The following is a 19,265-nucleotide window of genomic DNA, read 5'->3' on the forward strand; positions in this document are numbered from 1 at the left end:
CATCTACATCCACAAAGCCACCTAAAGAAGTCACCACCGGCCCAACAACCACTTCCACCACTGTAATTGTTGAAACCTCTACCTCAACATCACAACCCAAAACAACAGGTGAAGAAACAACAGGGCCAGTTAACATAACTTCCAGTCCCTCCACTTTGACAACAACTACACTTGCAGCCACAACAACTACACCTACCACAGGTGGAACTACAACAGTTGAAGAAACCACAATTGAGACAAGTCCATCTACATCCACAAAGCCACCCAAAGAAGTCACCACCGGCCCAACAACCACTTCCACCACTGTAATTGTTGAAGCCTCTACCTCAACATCTCAGCCCATAACAACAGGTGAAGAAACAACAGGTCCAGTAGTGATCACATCCAATCCCACTACTTTAACAACTACAATTGTACCCACAACAACTACACCTATAACAGGTGGAACTACAACAGTTGAAGAAACCACAATTGAGACAAGTCCATCTACATCCACAAAGCCACCTAAAGAAGTCACCACCGGCCCAACAACCACTTCCACCACTGTAATTGTTGAAACCTCTACCTCAACATCTCAGCCCATAACAACAGGTGAAGAAACAACAGGGCCAGTTGTCATAACATCCAGTCCCACTACTTTAACATCAACTACAATTGTACCCACAACAACTACACCTACCACAGGTGGACCTACAATTGAGGAAACCACAACTGAGAGTATTCCATCTACATCCACAAAGCCACCTAAAGAAGTCACCACAGGCCAAACAACCACTTCCACCACTGTAATTGTTGAAACCTCTACCTCAACATCACAACCCAAAACAACAGGTGAAGAAACAACAGGGCCAGTTGTCATAACATCCAATCCCACTACTTTAACAACAACTACAATTAAACCCACAACAACTACACCTACCACAGGTGGACCTACAATTGAAGAAACCACAACTGAGAGTATTCCATCTACATCCACAAAGCCACCTAAAGAAGTCACCACCGGCCCAACAACCACTTCCACCACTGTAATTGTTGAAACCTCTACCTCAACATCACAACCCAAAACAACAGGTGAAGAAACAACAGGGCCAGTTGTCATAACATCCAATCCCACTACTTTAACAACAACTACAATTAAACCCACAACAACTACACCTACCACAGGTGGACCTACAATTGAAGAAACCACAACTGAGAGTATTCCATCTACATCCACAAAGCCACCTAAAGAAGTCACCACCGGCCCAACAACCACTTCCACCACTGTAATTGTTGAAACCTCTACCTCAACATCACAACCCAAAACAACAGGTGAAGAAACAACAGGGCCAGTTGTCATAACTTCCAATCCCTCAACTTCAACAACAACTACAATTACACCTACAACAACTACACCTACCACAGGTGGAACAACAACAGCTGAAGAAACTACATCTGAAACAAGTCCATCTACATCCACAAAGCCACCTAAAGAAGTCACCACCGGCCCAACAACCACTTCCACCACTGTAATTGTTGAAACCTCTACCTCAACATCACAACCCAAAACAACAGGTGAAGAAACAACAGGTCCAGTTGTCATAACTTCCAGTCCCTCTACTTTAACAACAACAACAATTGTACCCACAACAACTACACCTACCACAGCTGGAACTACAACAGTTGAAGAAACCACACTTGAGACAAGTCCATCTACATCCACAAAGCCACCCAAAGAAGTCACCACCGGCCCAACAACCACTTCCACAACTGTAATTGTTGAAACCTCTACCTCAACATCTCAGCCCATAACAACAGGTGAAGAAACAACAGGTCCAGTAGTGATCACATCCAATCCCACTACTTTAACAACAACTACAATTGTACCCACAACAACTACACCTATAACAGGTGGAACTACAACAGTTGAAGAAACCACAATTGAGACAAGTCCATCTACATCCACAAAGCCACATAAAGAAGTCACCACCGGCCCAACAACCACTTCCACAACTGTAATTGTTGAAACCTCTACCTCAACATCTCAGCCCATAACAACAGGTGAAGAAACAACAGGTCCAGTAGTGATCACATCCAATCCCACTACTTTAACAACAATTGTACCCACAACAACTACACCTACCACAGGTGGAACTTCAACAGTTGAAGAAACCACAATTGAGACAAGTCCATCTACATACACAAAGCCACCCAAAGAAGTCACCACCGGCCCAACAACCACTTCCACAACTGTAATTGTTGAAACCTCTACCTCAACATCTCAGCCCATAACAACAGGTGAAGAAACAACAGGTCCAGTAGTGATCACATCCAATCCCACTACTTTAACAACAACTACAATTGTACCCACAACTACACCTATAACAGGTGGAACTACAACAGTTGAAGAAACCACAATTGAGACAAGTCCATCTACATCCACAAAGCCACCCAAAGAAGTCACCACCGGCCCAACAACCACTTCCACCACTGTAATTGTTGAAACCTCTACCTCAACATCACAACCCAAAACAACAGGTGAAGAAACAACAGGGCCAGCTGTCATATCTTCCAGTCCCTCTACTTTAACAACAACAACAATTGTACCCACAACAACTATACCTACCACAGGTGGAACTACAACAGTTGAAGAAACCACAATTGAGACAAGTCCATCTACATCCACAAAGCCACCTAAAGAAGTCACCACCGGCCCAACAACCACTTCCACCACTGTAATTGTTGAAACCTCTACCTCAACATCACAACCCAAAACAACAGGTGAAGAAACAACAGGGCCAGTTGTCATAACATCCAATCCCACTACTTTAACAACAACTACAATTAAACCCACAACAACTACACCTACCACAGGTGGACCTACAATTGAAGAAACCACAACTGAGAGTATTCCATCTACATCCACAAAGCCACCTAAAGAAGTCACCACTGGCCCAACAACCACTTCCACCACTGTAATTGTTGAAACCTCTACCTCAACATCACAACCCAAAACAACAGGTGAAGAAACAACAGGGCCAGCTGTCATATCTTCCAGTCCCTCTACTTTAACAACAACAACAATTGTACCCACAACAACTACACCTACCACAGGTGGAACTACAACAGTTGAAGAAACCACAATTGAGACAAGTCCATCTACATCCACAAAGCCACCTAAAGAAGTCACCACCGGCCCAACAACCACTTCCACCACTGTAATTGTTGAAACCTCTACCTCAACATCACAACCCAAAACAACAGGTGAAGAAACAACAGGGCCAGTTGTCATAACATCCAATCCCACTACTTTAACAACAACTACAATTAAACCCACAACAACTACACCTACCACAGGTGGACCTACAATTGAAGAAACCACAACTGAGAGTATTCCATCTACATCCACAAAGCCACCTAAAGAAGTCACCACCGGCCCAACAACCACTTCCACCACTGTAATTGTTGAAACCTCTACCTCAACATCACAACCCAAAACAACAGGTGAAGAAACAACAGGTCCAGTTGTCATAACTTCCAGTCCCTCTACTTTAACAACAACAACAATTGTACCCACAACAACTACACCTACCACAGCTGGAACTACAACAGTTGAAGAAACCACACTTGAGACAAGTCCATCTACATCCACAAAGCCACCCAAAGAAGTCACCACCGGCCCAACAACCACTTCCACAACTGTAATTGTTGAAACCTCTACCTCAACATCTCAGCCCATAACAACAGGTGAAGAAACAACAGGTCCAGTAGTGATCACATCCAATCCCACTACTTTAACAACAATTGTACCCACAACAACTACACCTACCACAGGTGGAACTACAACAGTTGAAGAAACCACAATTGAGACAAGTCCATCTACATCCACAAAGCTACCCAAAGAAGTCACCACCGGCCCAACAACCACTTCCACAACTGTAATTGTTGAAACCTCTACCTCAACATCTCAGCCCATAACAACAGGTGAAGAAACAACAGGTCCAGTAGTGATCACATCCAATCCCACTACTTTAACAACAACTACAATTGTACCCACAACAACTACACCTATAACAGGTGGAACTACAACAGTTGAAGAAACCACAATTGAGACAAGTCCATCTACATCCACAAAGCCACCTAAAGAAGTCACCACTGGCCCAACAACCACTTCCACCACTGTAATTGTTGAAACCTCTACCTCAACATCACAACCCAAAACAACAGGTGAAGAAACAACAGGGCCAGCTGTCATATCTTCCAGTCCCTCTACTTTAACAACAACAACAATTGTACCCACAACAACTACACCTACCACAGGTGGAACTACAACAGTTGAAGAAACCACAATTGAGACAAGTCCATCTACATCCACAAAGCCACCCAAGGAAGTCACCACCGGCCCAACAACCACTTCCACAACTGTAATTGTTGAAACCTCTACCTCAACATCACAACCCAAAACAACAGGTGAAGAAACAACAGGGCCAGTTGTCATAACTTCCAATCCCACTACTTTAACAACAACTACAATTGTACCCACAACAACTACACCTATAACAGGTGGAACTACAACAGTTGAAGAAACCACAATTGAGACAAGTCCATCTACATCCACAAAGCCACCCAAAGAAGTCACCACCGGCCCAACAACCACTTCCACAACTGTAATTGTTGAAACCTCTACCTCAACATCTCAGCCCATAACAACAGGTGAAGAAACAACAGGTCCAGTAGTGATCACATCCAATCCCACTACTTTAACAACAACTACAATTGTACCCACAACAACTACACCTATAACAGGTGGAACTACAACAGTTGAAGAAACCACAATTGAGACAAGTCCATCTACATCCACAAAGCCACCTAAAGAAGTCACCACCGGCCCAACAACCACTTCCACCACTGTAATTGTTGAAACCTCTACCTCAACATCTCAGCCCATAACAACAGGTGAAGAAACAACAGGGCCAGTTGTCATAACATCCAGTCCCACTACTTTAACATCAACTACAATTGTACCCACAACAACTACACCTACCACAGGTGGACCTACAATTGAGGAAACCACAACTGAGAGTATTCCATCTACATCCACAAAGCCACCTAAAGAAGTCACCACAGGCCAAACAACCACTTCCACCACTGTAATTGTTGAAACCTCTACCTCAACATCACAACCCAAAACAACAGGTGAAGAAACAACAGGGCCAGTTGTCATAACATCCAATCCCACTACTTTAACAACAACTACAATTAAACCCACAACAACTACACCTACCACAGGTGGACCTACAATTGAAGAAACCACAACTGAGAGTATTCCATCTACATCCACAAAGCCACCTAAAGAAGTCACCACCGGCCCAACAACCACTTCCACCACTGTAATTGTTGAAACCTCTACCTCAACATCACAACCCAAAACAACAGGTGAAGAAACAACAGGGCCAGTTGTCATAACATCTAATCCCACTACTTTAACAACAACTACAATTAAACCCACAACAACTACACCTACCACAGGTGGACCTACAATTGAAGAAACCACAACTGAGAGTATTCCATCTACATCCACAAAGTCACCTAAAGAAGTCACCACCGGCCCAACAACCACTTCCACCACTGTAATTGTTGAAACCTCTACCTCAACATCTCAGCCCATAACAACAGGTGAAGAAACAACAGGTCCAGTAGTGATCACATCCAATCCCACTACTTTAACAACAACTACAATTGTACCCACAACAACTACACCTATAACAGGTGGAACTACAACAGTTGAAGAAACCACAATTGAGACAAGTCCATCTACATCCACAAAGCCACCTAAAGAAGTCACCACTGGCCCAACAACCACTTCCACCACTGTAATTGATGAAACCTCTACCTCAACATCACAACCCAAAACAACAGGTGAAGAAACAACAGGGCCAGCTGTCATATCTTCCAGTCCCTCTATTTTAACAACAACAACAATTGTACCCACAACAACTACACCTACCACAGGTGGAACTACAACAGTTGAAGAAACCACAATTGAGACAAGTCCATCTACATCCACAAAGCCACCCAAGGAAGTCACCACCGGCCCAACAACCACTTCCACAACTGTAATTGTTGAAACCTCTACCTCAACATCACAACCCAAAACAACAGGTGAAGAAACAACAGGGCCAGTTGTCATAACTTCCAATCCCACTACTTTAACAACAACTACAATTGTACCCACAACAACTACACCTATAACAGGTGGAACTACAACAGTTGAAGAAACCACAATTGAGACAAGTCCATCTACATCCACAAAGCCACCCAAAGAAGTCACCACCGGCCCAACAACCACTTCCACAACTGTAATTGTTGAAACCTCTACCTCAACATCTCAGCCCATAACAACAGGTGAAGAAACAACAGGTCCAGTAGTGATCACATCCAATCCCACTACTTTAACAACTACAATTGTACCCACAACAACTACACCTATAACAGGTGGAACTACAACAGTTGAAGAAACCACAATTGAGACAAGTCCATCTACATCCACAAAGCCACCTAAAGAAGTCACCACCGGCCCAACAACCACTTCCACCACTGTAATTGTTGAAACCTCTACCTCAACATCTCAGCCCATAACAACAGGTGAAGAAACAACAGGGCCAGTTGTCATAACATCCAGTCCCACTACTTTAACATCAACTACAATTGTACCCACAACAACTACACCTACCACAGGTGGACCTACAATTGAGGAAACCACAACTGAGAGTATTCCATCTACATCCACAAAGCCACCTAAAGAAGTCACCACAGGCCAAACAACCACTTCCACCACTGTAATTGTTGAAACCTCTACCTCAACATCACAACCCAAAACAACAGGTGAAGAAACAACAGGGCCAGTTGTCATAACATCCAATCCCACTACTTTAACAACAACTACAATTAAACCCACAACAACTACACCTACCACAGGTGGACCTACAATTGAAGAAACCACAACTGAGAGTATTCCATCTACATCCACAAAGCCACCTAAAGAAGTCACCACCGGCCCAACAACCACTTCCACCACTGTAATTGTTGAAACCTCTACCTCAACATCACAACCCAAAACAACAGGTGAAGAAACAACAGGGCCAGTTGTCATAACATCCAATCCCACTACTTTAACAACAACTACAATTAAACCCACAACAACTACACCTACCACAGGTGGACCTACAATTGAAGAAACCACAACTGAGAGTATTCCATCTACATCCACAAAGCCACCTAAAGAAGTCACCACCGGCCCAACAACCACTTCCACCACTGTAATTGTTGAAACCTCTACCTCAACATCTCAGCCCATAACAACAGGTGAAGAAACAACAGGTCCAGTAGTGATCACATCCAATCCCACTACTTTAACAACAACTACAATTGTACCCACAACAACTACACCTATAACAGGTGGAACTACAACAGTTGAAGAAACCACAATTGAGACAAGTCCATCTACATCCACAAAGCCACCTAAAGAAGTCACCACTGGCCCAACAACCACTTCCACCACTGTAATTGTTGAAACCTCTACCTCAACATCACAACCCAAAACAACAGGTGAAGAAACAACAGGGCCAGCTGTCATATCTTCCAGTCCCTCTACTTTAACAACAACAACAATTGTACCCACAACAACTACACCTACCACAGGTGGAACTACAACAGTTGAAGAAACCACAATTGAGACAAGTCCATCTACATCCACAAAGCCACCCAAGGAAGTCACCACCGGCCCAACAACCACTTCCACAACTGTAATTGTTGAAACCTCTACCTCAACATCACAACCCAAAACAACAGGTGAAGAAACAACAGGGACAGTTGTCATAACTTCCAATCCCACTACTTTAACAACAACTACAATTGTACCCACAACAACTACACCTATAACAGGTGGAACTACAACAGTTGAAGAAACCACAATTGAGACAAGTCCATCTACATCCACAAAGCCACCCAAAGAAGTCACCACCGGCCCAACAACCACTTCCACAACTGTAATTGTTGAAACCTCTACCTCAACATCTCAGCCCATAACAACAGGTGAAGAAACAACAGGTCCAGTAGTGATCACATCCAATCCCACTACTTTAACAACAACTACAATTGTACCCACAACAACTACACCTATAACAGGTGGAACTACAACAGTTGAAGAAACCACAATTGAGACAAGTCCATCTACATCCACAAAGCCACCTAAAGAAGTCACCACCGGCCCAACAACCACTTCCACCACTGTAATTGTTGAAACCTCTACCTCAACATCTCAGCCCATAACAACAGGTGAAGAAACAACAGGGCCAGTTGTCATAACATCCAGTCCCACTACTTTAACATCAACTACAATTGTATCCACAACAACTACACCTACCACAGGTGGACCTACAATTGAGGAAACCACAACTGAGAGTATTCCATCTACATCCACAAAGCCACCTAAAGAAGTCACCACAGGCCAAACAACCACTTCCACCACTGTAATTGTTGAAACCTCTACCTCAACATCACAACCCAAAACAACAGGTGAAGAAACAACAGGGCCAGTTGTCATAACATCCAATCCCACTACTTTAACAACAACTACAATTAAACCCACAACAACTACACCTACCACAGGTGGACCTACAATTGAAGAAACCACAACTGAGAGTATTCCATCTACATCCACAAAGCCACCTAAAGAAGTCACCACCGGCCCAACAACCACTTCCACCACTGTAATTGTTGAAACCTCTACCTCAACATCTCAGCCCCTAACAACAGGTGAAGAAACAACAGGTCCAGTAGTGATCACATCCAATCCCACTACTTTAACAACAACTACAATTGTACCCACAACAACTACACCTATAACAGGTGGAACTACAACAGTTGAAGAAACCACAATTGAGACAAGTCCATCTACATCCACAAAGCCACCTAAAGAAGTCACCACCGGCCCAACAACCACTTCCACCACTGTAATTGTTGAAACCTCTACCTCAACATCACAACCCAAAACAACAGGTGAAGAAACAACAGGGCCAGTTGTCATAACTTCCAATCCCTCTACTTCAACAACAACTACAATTACACCCACAACAACTACACCTACCACAGCTGGAACTACAACAGTTGAAGAAACCACAATTGAGACAAGTCCATCTACATCCACAAAGCCACCTAAAGAAGCCACCACCGGCCAAACAACCACTTCCACCACTGTAATTGTTGAAACCTCTACCTCAACATCTCAGCCCATAACAACAGGTGAAGAAACAACAGGGCCAGTTGTCATAACTTCCAGTCCCTCTACTTTAACAACAACTACACTTGCACCCACAAAAACTACACCTACCACAGGTGGAACTACAACAGTTGAAGAAACCACAATTGAGACAAGTCCATCTACATCCACAAAGCCACCCAAAGAAGTCACCACCGGCCCAACAACCACTTCCACCACTGTAATTGTTGAAACCTCTACCTCAACATCTCAGCCCATAACAACAGGTGAAGAAACAACAGGTCCAGTAGTGATCACATCCAATCCCACTACTTTAACAACAACTACAATTGTACCCACAACAACTACACCTATAACAGGTGGAACTACAACAGTTGAAGAAACCACAATTGAGACAAGTCCATCTACATCCACAAAGCCACCTAAAGAAGTCACCACCGGCCCAACAACCACTTCCACCACTGTAATTGTTGAAACCTCTACCTCAACATCTCAGCCCATAACAACAGGTGAAGAAACAACAGGTCCAGTAGTGATCACATCCAATCCCACTACTTTAACAACAACTACAATTGTACCCACAACAACTACACCTATAACAGGTGGAACTACAACAGTTGAAGAAACCACAATTGAGACAAGTCCATCTACATCCACAAAGCCACCTAAAGAAGTCACCACCGGCCAAACAACCACTTCCACCACTGTAATTGTTGAAACCTCTACCTCAACATCACAACCCAAAACAACAGGTGAAGAAACAACAGGGCCAGTTGTCATAACTTCCAATCCCACTACTTTAACAACAACTACAATTGTACCCACAACAACTACACCTATAACAGGTGGAACTACAACAGTTGAAGAAACCACAATTGAGACAAGTCCATCTACATCCACAAAGCCACCTAAAGAAGTCACCACCGGCCCAACAACCACTTCCACCACTGTAATTGTTGAAACCTCTACCTCAACATCTCAGCCCATAACAACAGGTGAAGAACCAACAGGGCCAGTTGTCATAACTTCCAATCCCTCTACTTTAACAACAACTACACTTGCACCCACAACAACTACACCTACCACAGGTGGAACTACAACAGTTGAAGAAACCACAATTGAGACAAGTCCATCTACATCCACAAAGCCACCCAAAGAAGTCACCACCGGCCCAACAACCACTTCCACCACTGTAATTGTTGAAACCTCTACCTCAACATCTCAGCCCATAACAACAGGTGAAGAAACAACAGGTCCAGTAGTGATCACATCCAATCCCACTACTTTAACAACAACTACAATTGTACCCACAACAACTACACCTACCACAGGTGGACCTACAATTGAGGAAACCACAACTGAGAGTATTCCATCTACATCCACAAAGCCACCTAAAGAAGTCACCACAGGCCAAACAACCACTTCCACCACTGTAATTGTTGAAGCCTCTACCTCAACATCACAACCCAAAACAACAGGTGAAGTAACAACAGGTCCAGTAGTGATCACATCCAATCCCACTACTTTAACAACAACTACAATTGTACCCACAACAACTACACCTATAACAGGTGGAACTACAACAGTTGAAGAAACCACAATTGAGACAAGTCCATCTACATCCACAAAGCCACCCAAAGAAGTCACCACCGGCCCAACAACCACTTCCACCACTGTAATTGTTGAAACCTCTACCTCAACATCTCAGCCCATAACAACAGGTGAAGAAACAACAGGTCCAGTAGGGATCACATCCAATCCCACTACTTTAACAACAACTACAATTGTACCCACAACAACTACACCTACCACAGGTGGACCTACAATTGAGGAAACCACAACTGAGAGTATTCCATCTACATCCACAAAGCCACCTAAAGAAGTCACCACAGGCCAAACAACCACTTCCACCACTGTAATTGTTGAAACCTCTACCTCAACATCACAACCCAAAACAACAGGTGAAGAAACAACAGGTCCAGTAGTGATCACATCCAATCCCACTACTTTAACTACAACTACAAATGCACCCACAACAACTACACCTATAACAGGTGGAACTACAACAGTTGAAGAAACCACAATTGAGACAAGTCCATCTACATCCACAAAGCCACCTAAAGTTGTCACCACTGGCCCAACAACCACTTCCACCACTGTAATTGTTGAAATCTCTACCTCAACATCTCAGCCCATAACAACAGGTGAAGAAACAACAGGTCCAGTAGTGATCACATCCAATCCCACTACTTTAACAACAACTACAATTAAACCCACAACAACTACACCTACCACAGGTGGACCTACAATTGAAGAAACCACAACTGAGAGTATTCCATCTACATCCACAAAGCCACCTAAAGAAGTCACCACCGGCCCAACAACCACTTCCACCACTGTAATTGTTGAAACCTCTACCTCAACATCTCAGCCCATAACAACAGGTGAAGAAACAACAGGTCCAGTAGGGATCACATCCAATCCCACTACTTTAACAACAACTACAATTGTACCCACAACAACTACACCTACCACAGGTGGACCTACAATTGAGGAAACCACAACTGAGAGTATTCCATCTACATCCACAAAGCCACCTAAAGAAGTCACCACAGGCCAAACAACCACTTCCACCACTGTAATTGTTGAAACCTCTACCTCAACATCACAACCCAAAACAACAGGTGAAGAAACAACAGGTCCAGTAGTGATCACATCCAATCCCACTACTTTAACTACAACTACAAATGCACCCACAACAACTACACCTATAACAGGTGGAACTACAACAGTTGAAGAAACCACAATTGAGACAAGTCCATCTACATCCACAAAGCCACCTAAAGTTGTCACCACTGGCCCAACAACCACTTCCACCACTGTAATTGTTGAAATCTCTACCTCAACATCTCAGCCCATAACAACAGGTGAAGAAACAACAGGTCCAGTAGTGATCACATCCAATCCCACTACTTTAACAACAACTACAATTAAACCCACAACAACTACACCTACCACAGGTGGACCTACAATTGAAGAAACCACAACTGAGAGTATTCCATCTACATCCACAAAGCCACCTAAAGAAGTCACCACCAGCCCAACAACCACTTCCACCACTGTAATTGTTGAAACCTCTACCTCAACATCACAGCCCACAACAACAGGTGAAGAAACAACAGAGCCAGTTGTCATTACTTCCAATCCTACGACTTCAACAACAACAACAATGGCACCCACAACAACTACAGAGGTAATTAAACCTACCACAGGTGGAACTACAAGGGTTGAAGAAACCACAACTGAGACAAGTCCATCTACATCCACAAAGCCACCTAAAGAAGTCACCACTGGCCCAACTACATCTTCTACAACTTATATAATTGTAACTTCAACTTCAACATCACAACCTTCAACAACAAGTACAGAAACAACAGAGCCAGTTGTCATCACAGGCCCATTTGAAACAACAAGAACTCCTTCAGCATCGCCACAAGTGATTATTACACCTACATCACAAGCAGTCACCATCAGCCACTGCATTTGCAATGTTAATGGGACACAGTATCTACCAGGTAACATGTTATAAATGTCATTCAGATAATCAAAATAAAGGACATTTCACTCATCTTTTATGAACTTTGCAAAATGAAATGTTCTAACACTTGCCTTTTTTAACAATCAGGGAACCTAGTGTATAATGTGACCGATGGTTCAGGGTGGTGCTTCACCGCTTACTGCAAAGCAACGTGTCAAGTTGAAGTGGAGTCAAATCCATGTCCTTCCTCTACACCACCCACTGTATCACCCACAACGTCAGAGGAGACCACGACCACACCACCAACAACTCAATCCTCGCCAGACTGCACTAGCGTTCAGCCACCAAGAAAGGTCATTTTTTCCCTAAAAATCTGTTTTTTGGGTGGGTAAAAATAAATGGGTGAAATGGTATTTTAATGCTTGAGACATGGATCGTGTATGTGTGCCATTCAGAGGTTGAATGGGCAAGACAAAAGATTGAAGTGCCTTTGAACGGAGTATGGTAGTAGGTGCCAGGCACACTGGTTTGTGTCAAGATCTGCAACACTGCTGAGTTTTTCATGCTAAACCGTTTCCTTTATGCACCAAGAATGGTCCACCACCCAAAGGACATCCAGCCAACTTGACACAATAGTGGGAAGCACTGGAGTCGACATGGGCCAGCATCCCTGTGGAAAGCTTTCGACACCTTGTAGAGTCCATGCCCCGACGTACACTTAGAGTATGTTTAACCCACCTTGTGCATGTTTGAGTAATTGCTTTCCCTTATCAAATCAATGGCAGAATGGAGAATCTTGGCAGCTGAATAGCTGTACCACAGCAATTTGCCAGGACGGCATTGTTGTCCAGCTACCAGTAAAATGCAAGCCAGTGGAGCCACTACAGTGTGAGAATGGCCGTCCACCTGTCAAGGTCTATGATTCAACTGGATGCTGCTTTACGTATGAATGTGAATGTAAGTGACAACATAAACCCAACAATCTGAATGAAAATAAGACATTATTGCTCATTAGTTTTCAATGTCCTCTGTCAATAGCTTTCATTATTATCAACTCATATTTTAACATGTTGCAGGTGTATGCAGTGGATGGGGTGGATCTCACTACATGACATTTGATGGAGTATATTACAATTTCCAGGAGAACTGCTCATACACCTTAGTGAAAGAAATCAACTTCAAATACAACCTTACTATTATTGTTGATAATCACTACTGTGGAAACGCTGACAGTGGATTCTGTCCTCAGTCCCTTATCATTCATTACAAATCCGATGAAGTGATTCTAACCCAGCAGAGATCTGGTGAAACAACAGAAAATGTGGTAACTATTTAAAAAATATCATTCTCATTGCTTTTTTTTAAAATATCCATAATTGTTTTATGTATGTTGCTGCGTTATCATGCTTTACTTAAATCCCATAACTTTAAATGAAAACCAATTATGGGGTTAACATTGTCATGTTACTACTTTCAAGATAACACGTGACTCAACCATCTAAATGTGTATTCATTTCTACACAAACGCAGGTATATGTCAACAGTAAACGAATCTACCCAGCTTACAGAATGGGTGACATTGCTCTAACAAGTACTGGTGTGGAGGTCGTGCTGGAGATCACTGATCTTAAGGTTCAGGTGTCTTACAAGGGGTCATCATTTAGCATCAACCTTCCTTACTCCCTCTTCCAAAGCAGCACAGAGGGCCAGTGTGGTGAGTATTATTAAAGAGGGTCAATATACATTTCACAGTTTCAAACTTTCAGTATATGCTCCTATCTACACCACCCTATAGAAATTGCAAACGACAAGACAACTATGACTTGTCCTTGCTAACTAGGTTTTACCCTACTTAATATCCGTATTTTCAAGGTACCTGTGATAATTCCCAGAAGAATGACTGCCAGTCACCTAATGGTCAGATACAGAGCTGCTCAGTCGCAGCTAGCCAGTGGCTGATTCCAAACCAGGACTGTCCAACTCCTCCAACAGCACCACCCACTACCACCACAGCAACCCCAATTACATCCCCTACCCCCTGCAAGACAGTCATTTGTGAAATCATGAACAGCAAGTAAGGAACATATCAAGGGAACGAAAAAGGGAACAAGAACACAATAAGAATTCATTTCCTAATTGTAATGTACATTTTCTGTCATGTTCATTTTCTTGTATTTGCACCTGTTTTTATCATAATACAGGTACCGTTCCATTGGCATTTCTAGTTAAAGGTTGCACTCCATGCATCTCTTTAAATCACTCTCTATGTTATTTTATTTCAAAGGGTCTTTGAGGAATGCCATAAAGCGATTTCTCCTGATGCCTTCATTCAGGCCTGTAGATCAGATGTCTGCAACAATGCTAATTCTAGCTGCTCTAGTCTGGAGGCGTATGCATCTGAATGTGCAAATAAAGGGATCTGCGTTGACTGGAGGAAGTCCACCGATGGAGAATGTGGTGAGCTATGAATCCAAGCATAGTAGTCATGCCACAAATTCATAGGAAGCTACTTTTGTCTTAGGCAGCTACTTAAAAAAATGTTTTTGATGGTGTTTAGCATAACTGTGACCTATTTTTGTCCTGCAGAGCATACATGCCCAGCCACTAAGGTGTACATGCCATGTGGTCCAGCAGTTGAACCAACATGTAATACCAGGTAATCTTTAGTCTGATTTGATGTCATATGAATTTCCTTCATATGAGCCTTCTTTTAAATAAACGATCTCCTGCATAATCCCAAACCTCTTTTGTATGCAGATATAATGAGAAGTATTTGAACAACCAAACCCAAATGACCAATAAGACGAAGGAGGGTTGCTTCTGTCCATCTAAAACCGTCTTGTTCAGCACCTACTCTGATACTTGTGTGATCTCCTGTGGTAAGAATGGGTTATGGGTCATTTGCAGGTAGCTATCAATATGACAATTAGCCCTTTCTGTACTTTGAAACCTTAAATTAATCATGAATCATGGTTTACAGGCTTTATTGTAATGGAACAGTTAACAAAATGTGTTGATGTGGAGGTGTGAAGAATTTGATGCCAACCATGTGAGACAAAACTTTTAAACACACCCTTATTTTTCAGGCTGCACCGGACCTGATGGCAACCCCAAAATGGTAAGAATTTCCTCCATCTAAATATTCTCCAGATATTAATTCTCACATAGACATATTGTGAGATGCATTTCACATGAGTCAGGGAAACTTACATACTTGGATGGATACTTTTCATTGACATAGTATAGGTCTTGGCCTCTTTATTCCTTCCAATGAACTGACCAGAAGAAAACTTTAAATCTCTGAATAACTACCTCCAAACCATTTCTTATCAGCTAATGATGGTTCATATTAACTGCCATGGTTAAATCCAGTTCATTGCAGAACAAAAACAGTTGAGTTACTCTTTTCTGTTTCTGTATTGACCTGACATTGCCCTGTTTTTTTAAGCCTGGTGATACATGGGAGAGTGGTTGCCAGCAATGCACCTGTGACATGGACTCCATGATTGTCCAGTGCCAGCCTATCACTTGCCCCACACCAGCCATACCCATCTGCAATGAGACTGGATACAGATTGGTGAACAAGACAGAAGGCTGCTGCCAGAAATATACATGTGGTGAGTATTGGAGCAGACCCTTCAGTAAATCATTAGAAAGCCAACTCTTATTCATAGAGTACTAGACCAAGATTATCTGTAGGGTCATAGAGGTTATTTGACCCTCTATCGGCTCGTCTTTTAATCACTTCTCATTGGTTACCTCTGTAACAGAGTGCGATGCACTGCTTTGCCCCAAAGTCATGATGGACTGCCAGCCAGGGTGGGAGGCAATTATAAGCACGTCCATCTCAAGCTGCTGTCCAGAGTATACCTGTGGTAAGTCCCCTTGATTTACTTCATCAGTGGATTAGTTAGTTCATTGACTTTGTAATTCCCAGGTATCACTGGTTACATTTGTGTTAACTCTGACATGAGTCACTGGTATCACTGACTGATTTCTTAATGTGTGTCTGTTCAGTTCCTAAGGGTGTATGTGTCTACAATAACATTGAGTATCAGGTAAGAATAAGTCATTTCAAAGAAATTAAATGAAATTCAACAAGCTTCTGAAAGATTCACACACACATAGCTTGTTTGCTGCCCTCATAATTGGTCACATTCTGCTATAGAACTGCTCCCTTTGCACTCTGACCCTCCTCCAACAGTCTGTTATAGTGGATGATAACTTTTGTCTCTCTCTTTCACTCCAGCCTGGTGCTGAAATTCCTAAAGGAACATGCGAGAATTGCACCTGCAGCTCGATCATGGATCCTAGCACCAAGCTCAACAACATTGTGTGCACAAATATCTCCTGCGACACTACATGTTCACAGGTAGATATGTCTCTCTTACAAAGATGATCAATTCATTTACATATTTATAAGAAACGTGCAGTAGCCTACTCTGGAGGCTACTGCATGCTTATACAATAAGTGAACAATGATTCAATGATGGCTCTCCATCCTCGTCTTAGGGCTTCCAGTATCAGGCCATACCTGGTCAGTGTTGTGGGAAGTGTGTACAGACAAGCTGTGTGGTTACTATGCCAGATAAGACCAAACGCACTATTCAGGTGAGTACAACAAGAGTGTATGAGGATGCATAATCTGTCTGCATGATCTGAAACTCCATCATATTTCTTCATCATCTTGTCCTTGTGCGATAGGTGAACGAAACATGGTCACCACCTGGTGACAAATGTGTGAAGTACACATGTGAGAAACCTGGTGGCCAATATATACCAGTGGAGGTGAAGACTGTGTGCCCTGCATTCAGCCCAGAGAACTGTGTCCCAGTGAGTTTCTGTCCTATCTCACCTCCATCGTGGGGACAATCAACACTGCAGTTACACTGTTTTCCATTCTCTCTCAGAATGTTACTATCAATCCTAGCACTCTTGAGTCATAACGATAGATGTTTCAGTAACATTTAGAATGGAAGGGAGCTCACATAATGTATACAATCTGCCACTTATAAATCATCTCTCCTATTTTTCACCCCAGGGTACAGAGAAGACAGACGCAAATGGATGTTGCAAGACCTGTAAGTAACACGTCCAGCCAAAGCATTCATAATAACCACCTATCTACTGGTTAATAATAGCATGCTATGTCACCTAAACAATACCAACCGGAAACATTGTGTGACTACATACTGGCCAAAAATGTATATGTTGGCTGTTTCTGCTTCATCTGTGTCAAACAATAGCCTAACTCTTGATGCATCTTCCCTGACCAGGCACAGAACGCAGCAATGTCTGTGAGATGAAGTACACCACCACTAGCATTGTCATCAGTGGCTGTGCGACTGCTGAGCCTGTGGAGATCAATTCCTGCTCAGGAAACTGTGGAACCTCTTCTATGTAAGTACTACAGATGCTGAATGCAGCACTAGTCAATGTCATGCAGGCCCCAATCAGTGATCACCTATTCACTGTCTAGTGTGCCCTTTATGAACAAGGAAACAATTTGACTTATTTAATCTTGTCAAGACAACCCAGGGAATTCAAGCCCTCTTTTCAACTTATCTTGTGTTTATGTGAATGTGCAGGTACTCAGCAGAGGCGAACACCATGATGCACTACTGCTCCTGCTGCCAAGAGGCGACCACTAGCCAGAAAGAGGTGGAGCTGATGTGCCCTGATGGGTCAAAGGTCAAGCACTCCTACATCCACGTTGAGTCGTGCGGATGCCATGTCACAGACTGTGATGCGGGCACGACCGCCGCCCCAGGGACGACGAAACCGCGCAGGAGGAGGCGCTAAACGTCTAGGGAGACAACATGCACACTGATATCGCAATTGTCCTCATGACAAGGAATGTTTTAATCCAAATTTGTTTTCTTGTTACGTTTTAATTAAATCTGTCATGCCAGTGTATTTCTACAATCGGCAGCACTTAGCATTATGTTCTTATACCTTCATTGTAAAATGAATGTATTTTCTATGATAAATGTAGTGGAGAATCTCTTTTCTCATTTGTAGTAATTAATAAACAACAGCAGAATCATGTGCTTCTGCATGTTCCTTTTGCTCTTTGAGGAATTCTCACAATCCTTCAAGCTATTCACAGTGACCACTATAACAGTAACATTATGCTACTTAGAAGTATGTACAGGTCACTGCCAAAATAACAGTAACAACAAAGTGTCCTAATAGGGCGTTGGGCCAACAGGAGTCATCAGAAGAGCTTCAATGCACCTTGGCATAGATTCTCAAAGTGTCTGAAATTCTACTGGAGGGATGCGACACCATTCTTCCAAGAGAAATTCCATAATTTGGTGTTTTGTTGATGGTGGTGGAAAATGCTGTCTCAGATGCTGCTTCAGAATCTCCCATACGTAGGTGTTCAATTGGGTTGAGATCTGGTGACTGAAACAGACATGGCATATGGTTTAAATAGTTTTTATGCTCATCAAACCATTCAGGGAT

At 42.9% G+C, this 19,265-nt stretch overlaps 1 protein-coding gene across 7 annotated transcripts; it reads left to right on the top strand.

Moving 5' to 3' along the window:
- The first annotated feature begins 462 nt into the window (after positions 1 to 462).
- LOC115167141 (intestinal mucin-like protein) lies at positions 463 to 18,846 on the top strand. Of its 7 annotated transcripts, none has more exons than XM_029721267.1 (20): positions 463 to 480; positions 12,571 to 12,834; positions 12,945 to 13,150; positions 13,583 to 13,754; positions 13,874 to 14,121; positions 14,328 to 14,511; positions 14,670 to 14,871; positions 15,082 to 15,254; positions 15,384 to 15,453; positions 15,555 to 15,676; positions 15,884 to 15,915; positions 16,246 to 16,414; positions 16,568 to 16,672; positions 16,815 to 16,855; positions 17,047 to 17,169; positions 17,310 to 17,408; positions 17,502 to 17,630; positions 17,839 to 17,878; positions 18,074 to 18,197; positions 18,386 to 18,845. In XM_029721267.1, exons 5-20 carry the CDS (start codon positions 13,906 to 13,908, stop codon positions 18,597 to 18,599), a joined length of 2,043 nt encoding a protein of 680 aa, XP_029577127.1. In that variant the 5' UTR covers positions 463 to 480; positions 12,571 to 12,834; positions 12,945 to 13,150; positions 13,583 to 13,754; positions 13,874 to 13,905; the 3' UTR covers positions 18,600 to 18,845. The 7 variants fall into 7 exon arrangements, with proteins under 7 accessions (XP_029577127.1, XP_029577124.1, XP_029577125.1 ...); XM_029721264.1 differs by lacking the exon at positions 463 to 480 and adding an exon at positions 2,944 to 3,132; XM_029721265.1 differs by lacking the exon at positions 463 to 480 and adding an exon at positions 3,834 to 3,852.
- The last annotated feature ends 419 nt before the right edge of the window (positions 18,847 to 19,265 follow it).

The sequence above is a fragment of the Salmo trutta genome, chromosome 29 (assembly GCF_901001165.1).
Source record: "Salmo trutta chromosome 29, fSalTru1.1, whole genome shotgun sequence".
NCBI classification, from domain to species: domain Eukaryota; kingdom Metazoa; phylum Chordata; class Actinopteri; order Salmoniformes; family Salmonidae; genus Salmo; species Salmo trutta.

Coding starts and splice junctions, on each gene's coding strand:
- LOC115167141 (XM_029721261.1), top strand. CDS start 12,489: ATGGCACCCACAACAACTACAGAGGTAATTAAACCTACCACAGGTGGA. Junction 14,512..14,669: donor CAGCACAGAGGGCCAGTGTG/GTGAGTATTATT, acceptor CGTATTTTCAAG/GTACCTGTGATAATTCCCAG. Junction 17,409..17,501: donor AGACCAAACGCACTATTCAG/GTGAGTACAACA, acceptor CTTGTGCGATAG/GTGAACGAAACATGGTCACC.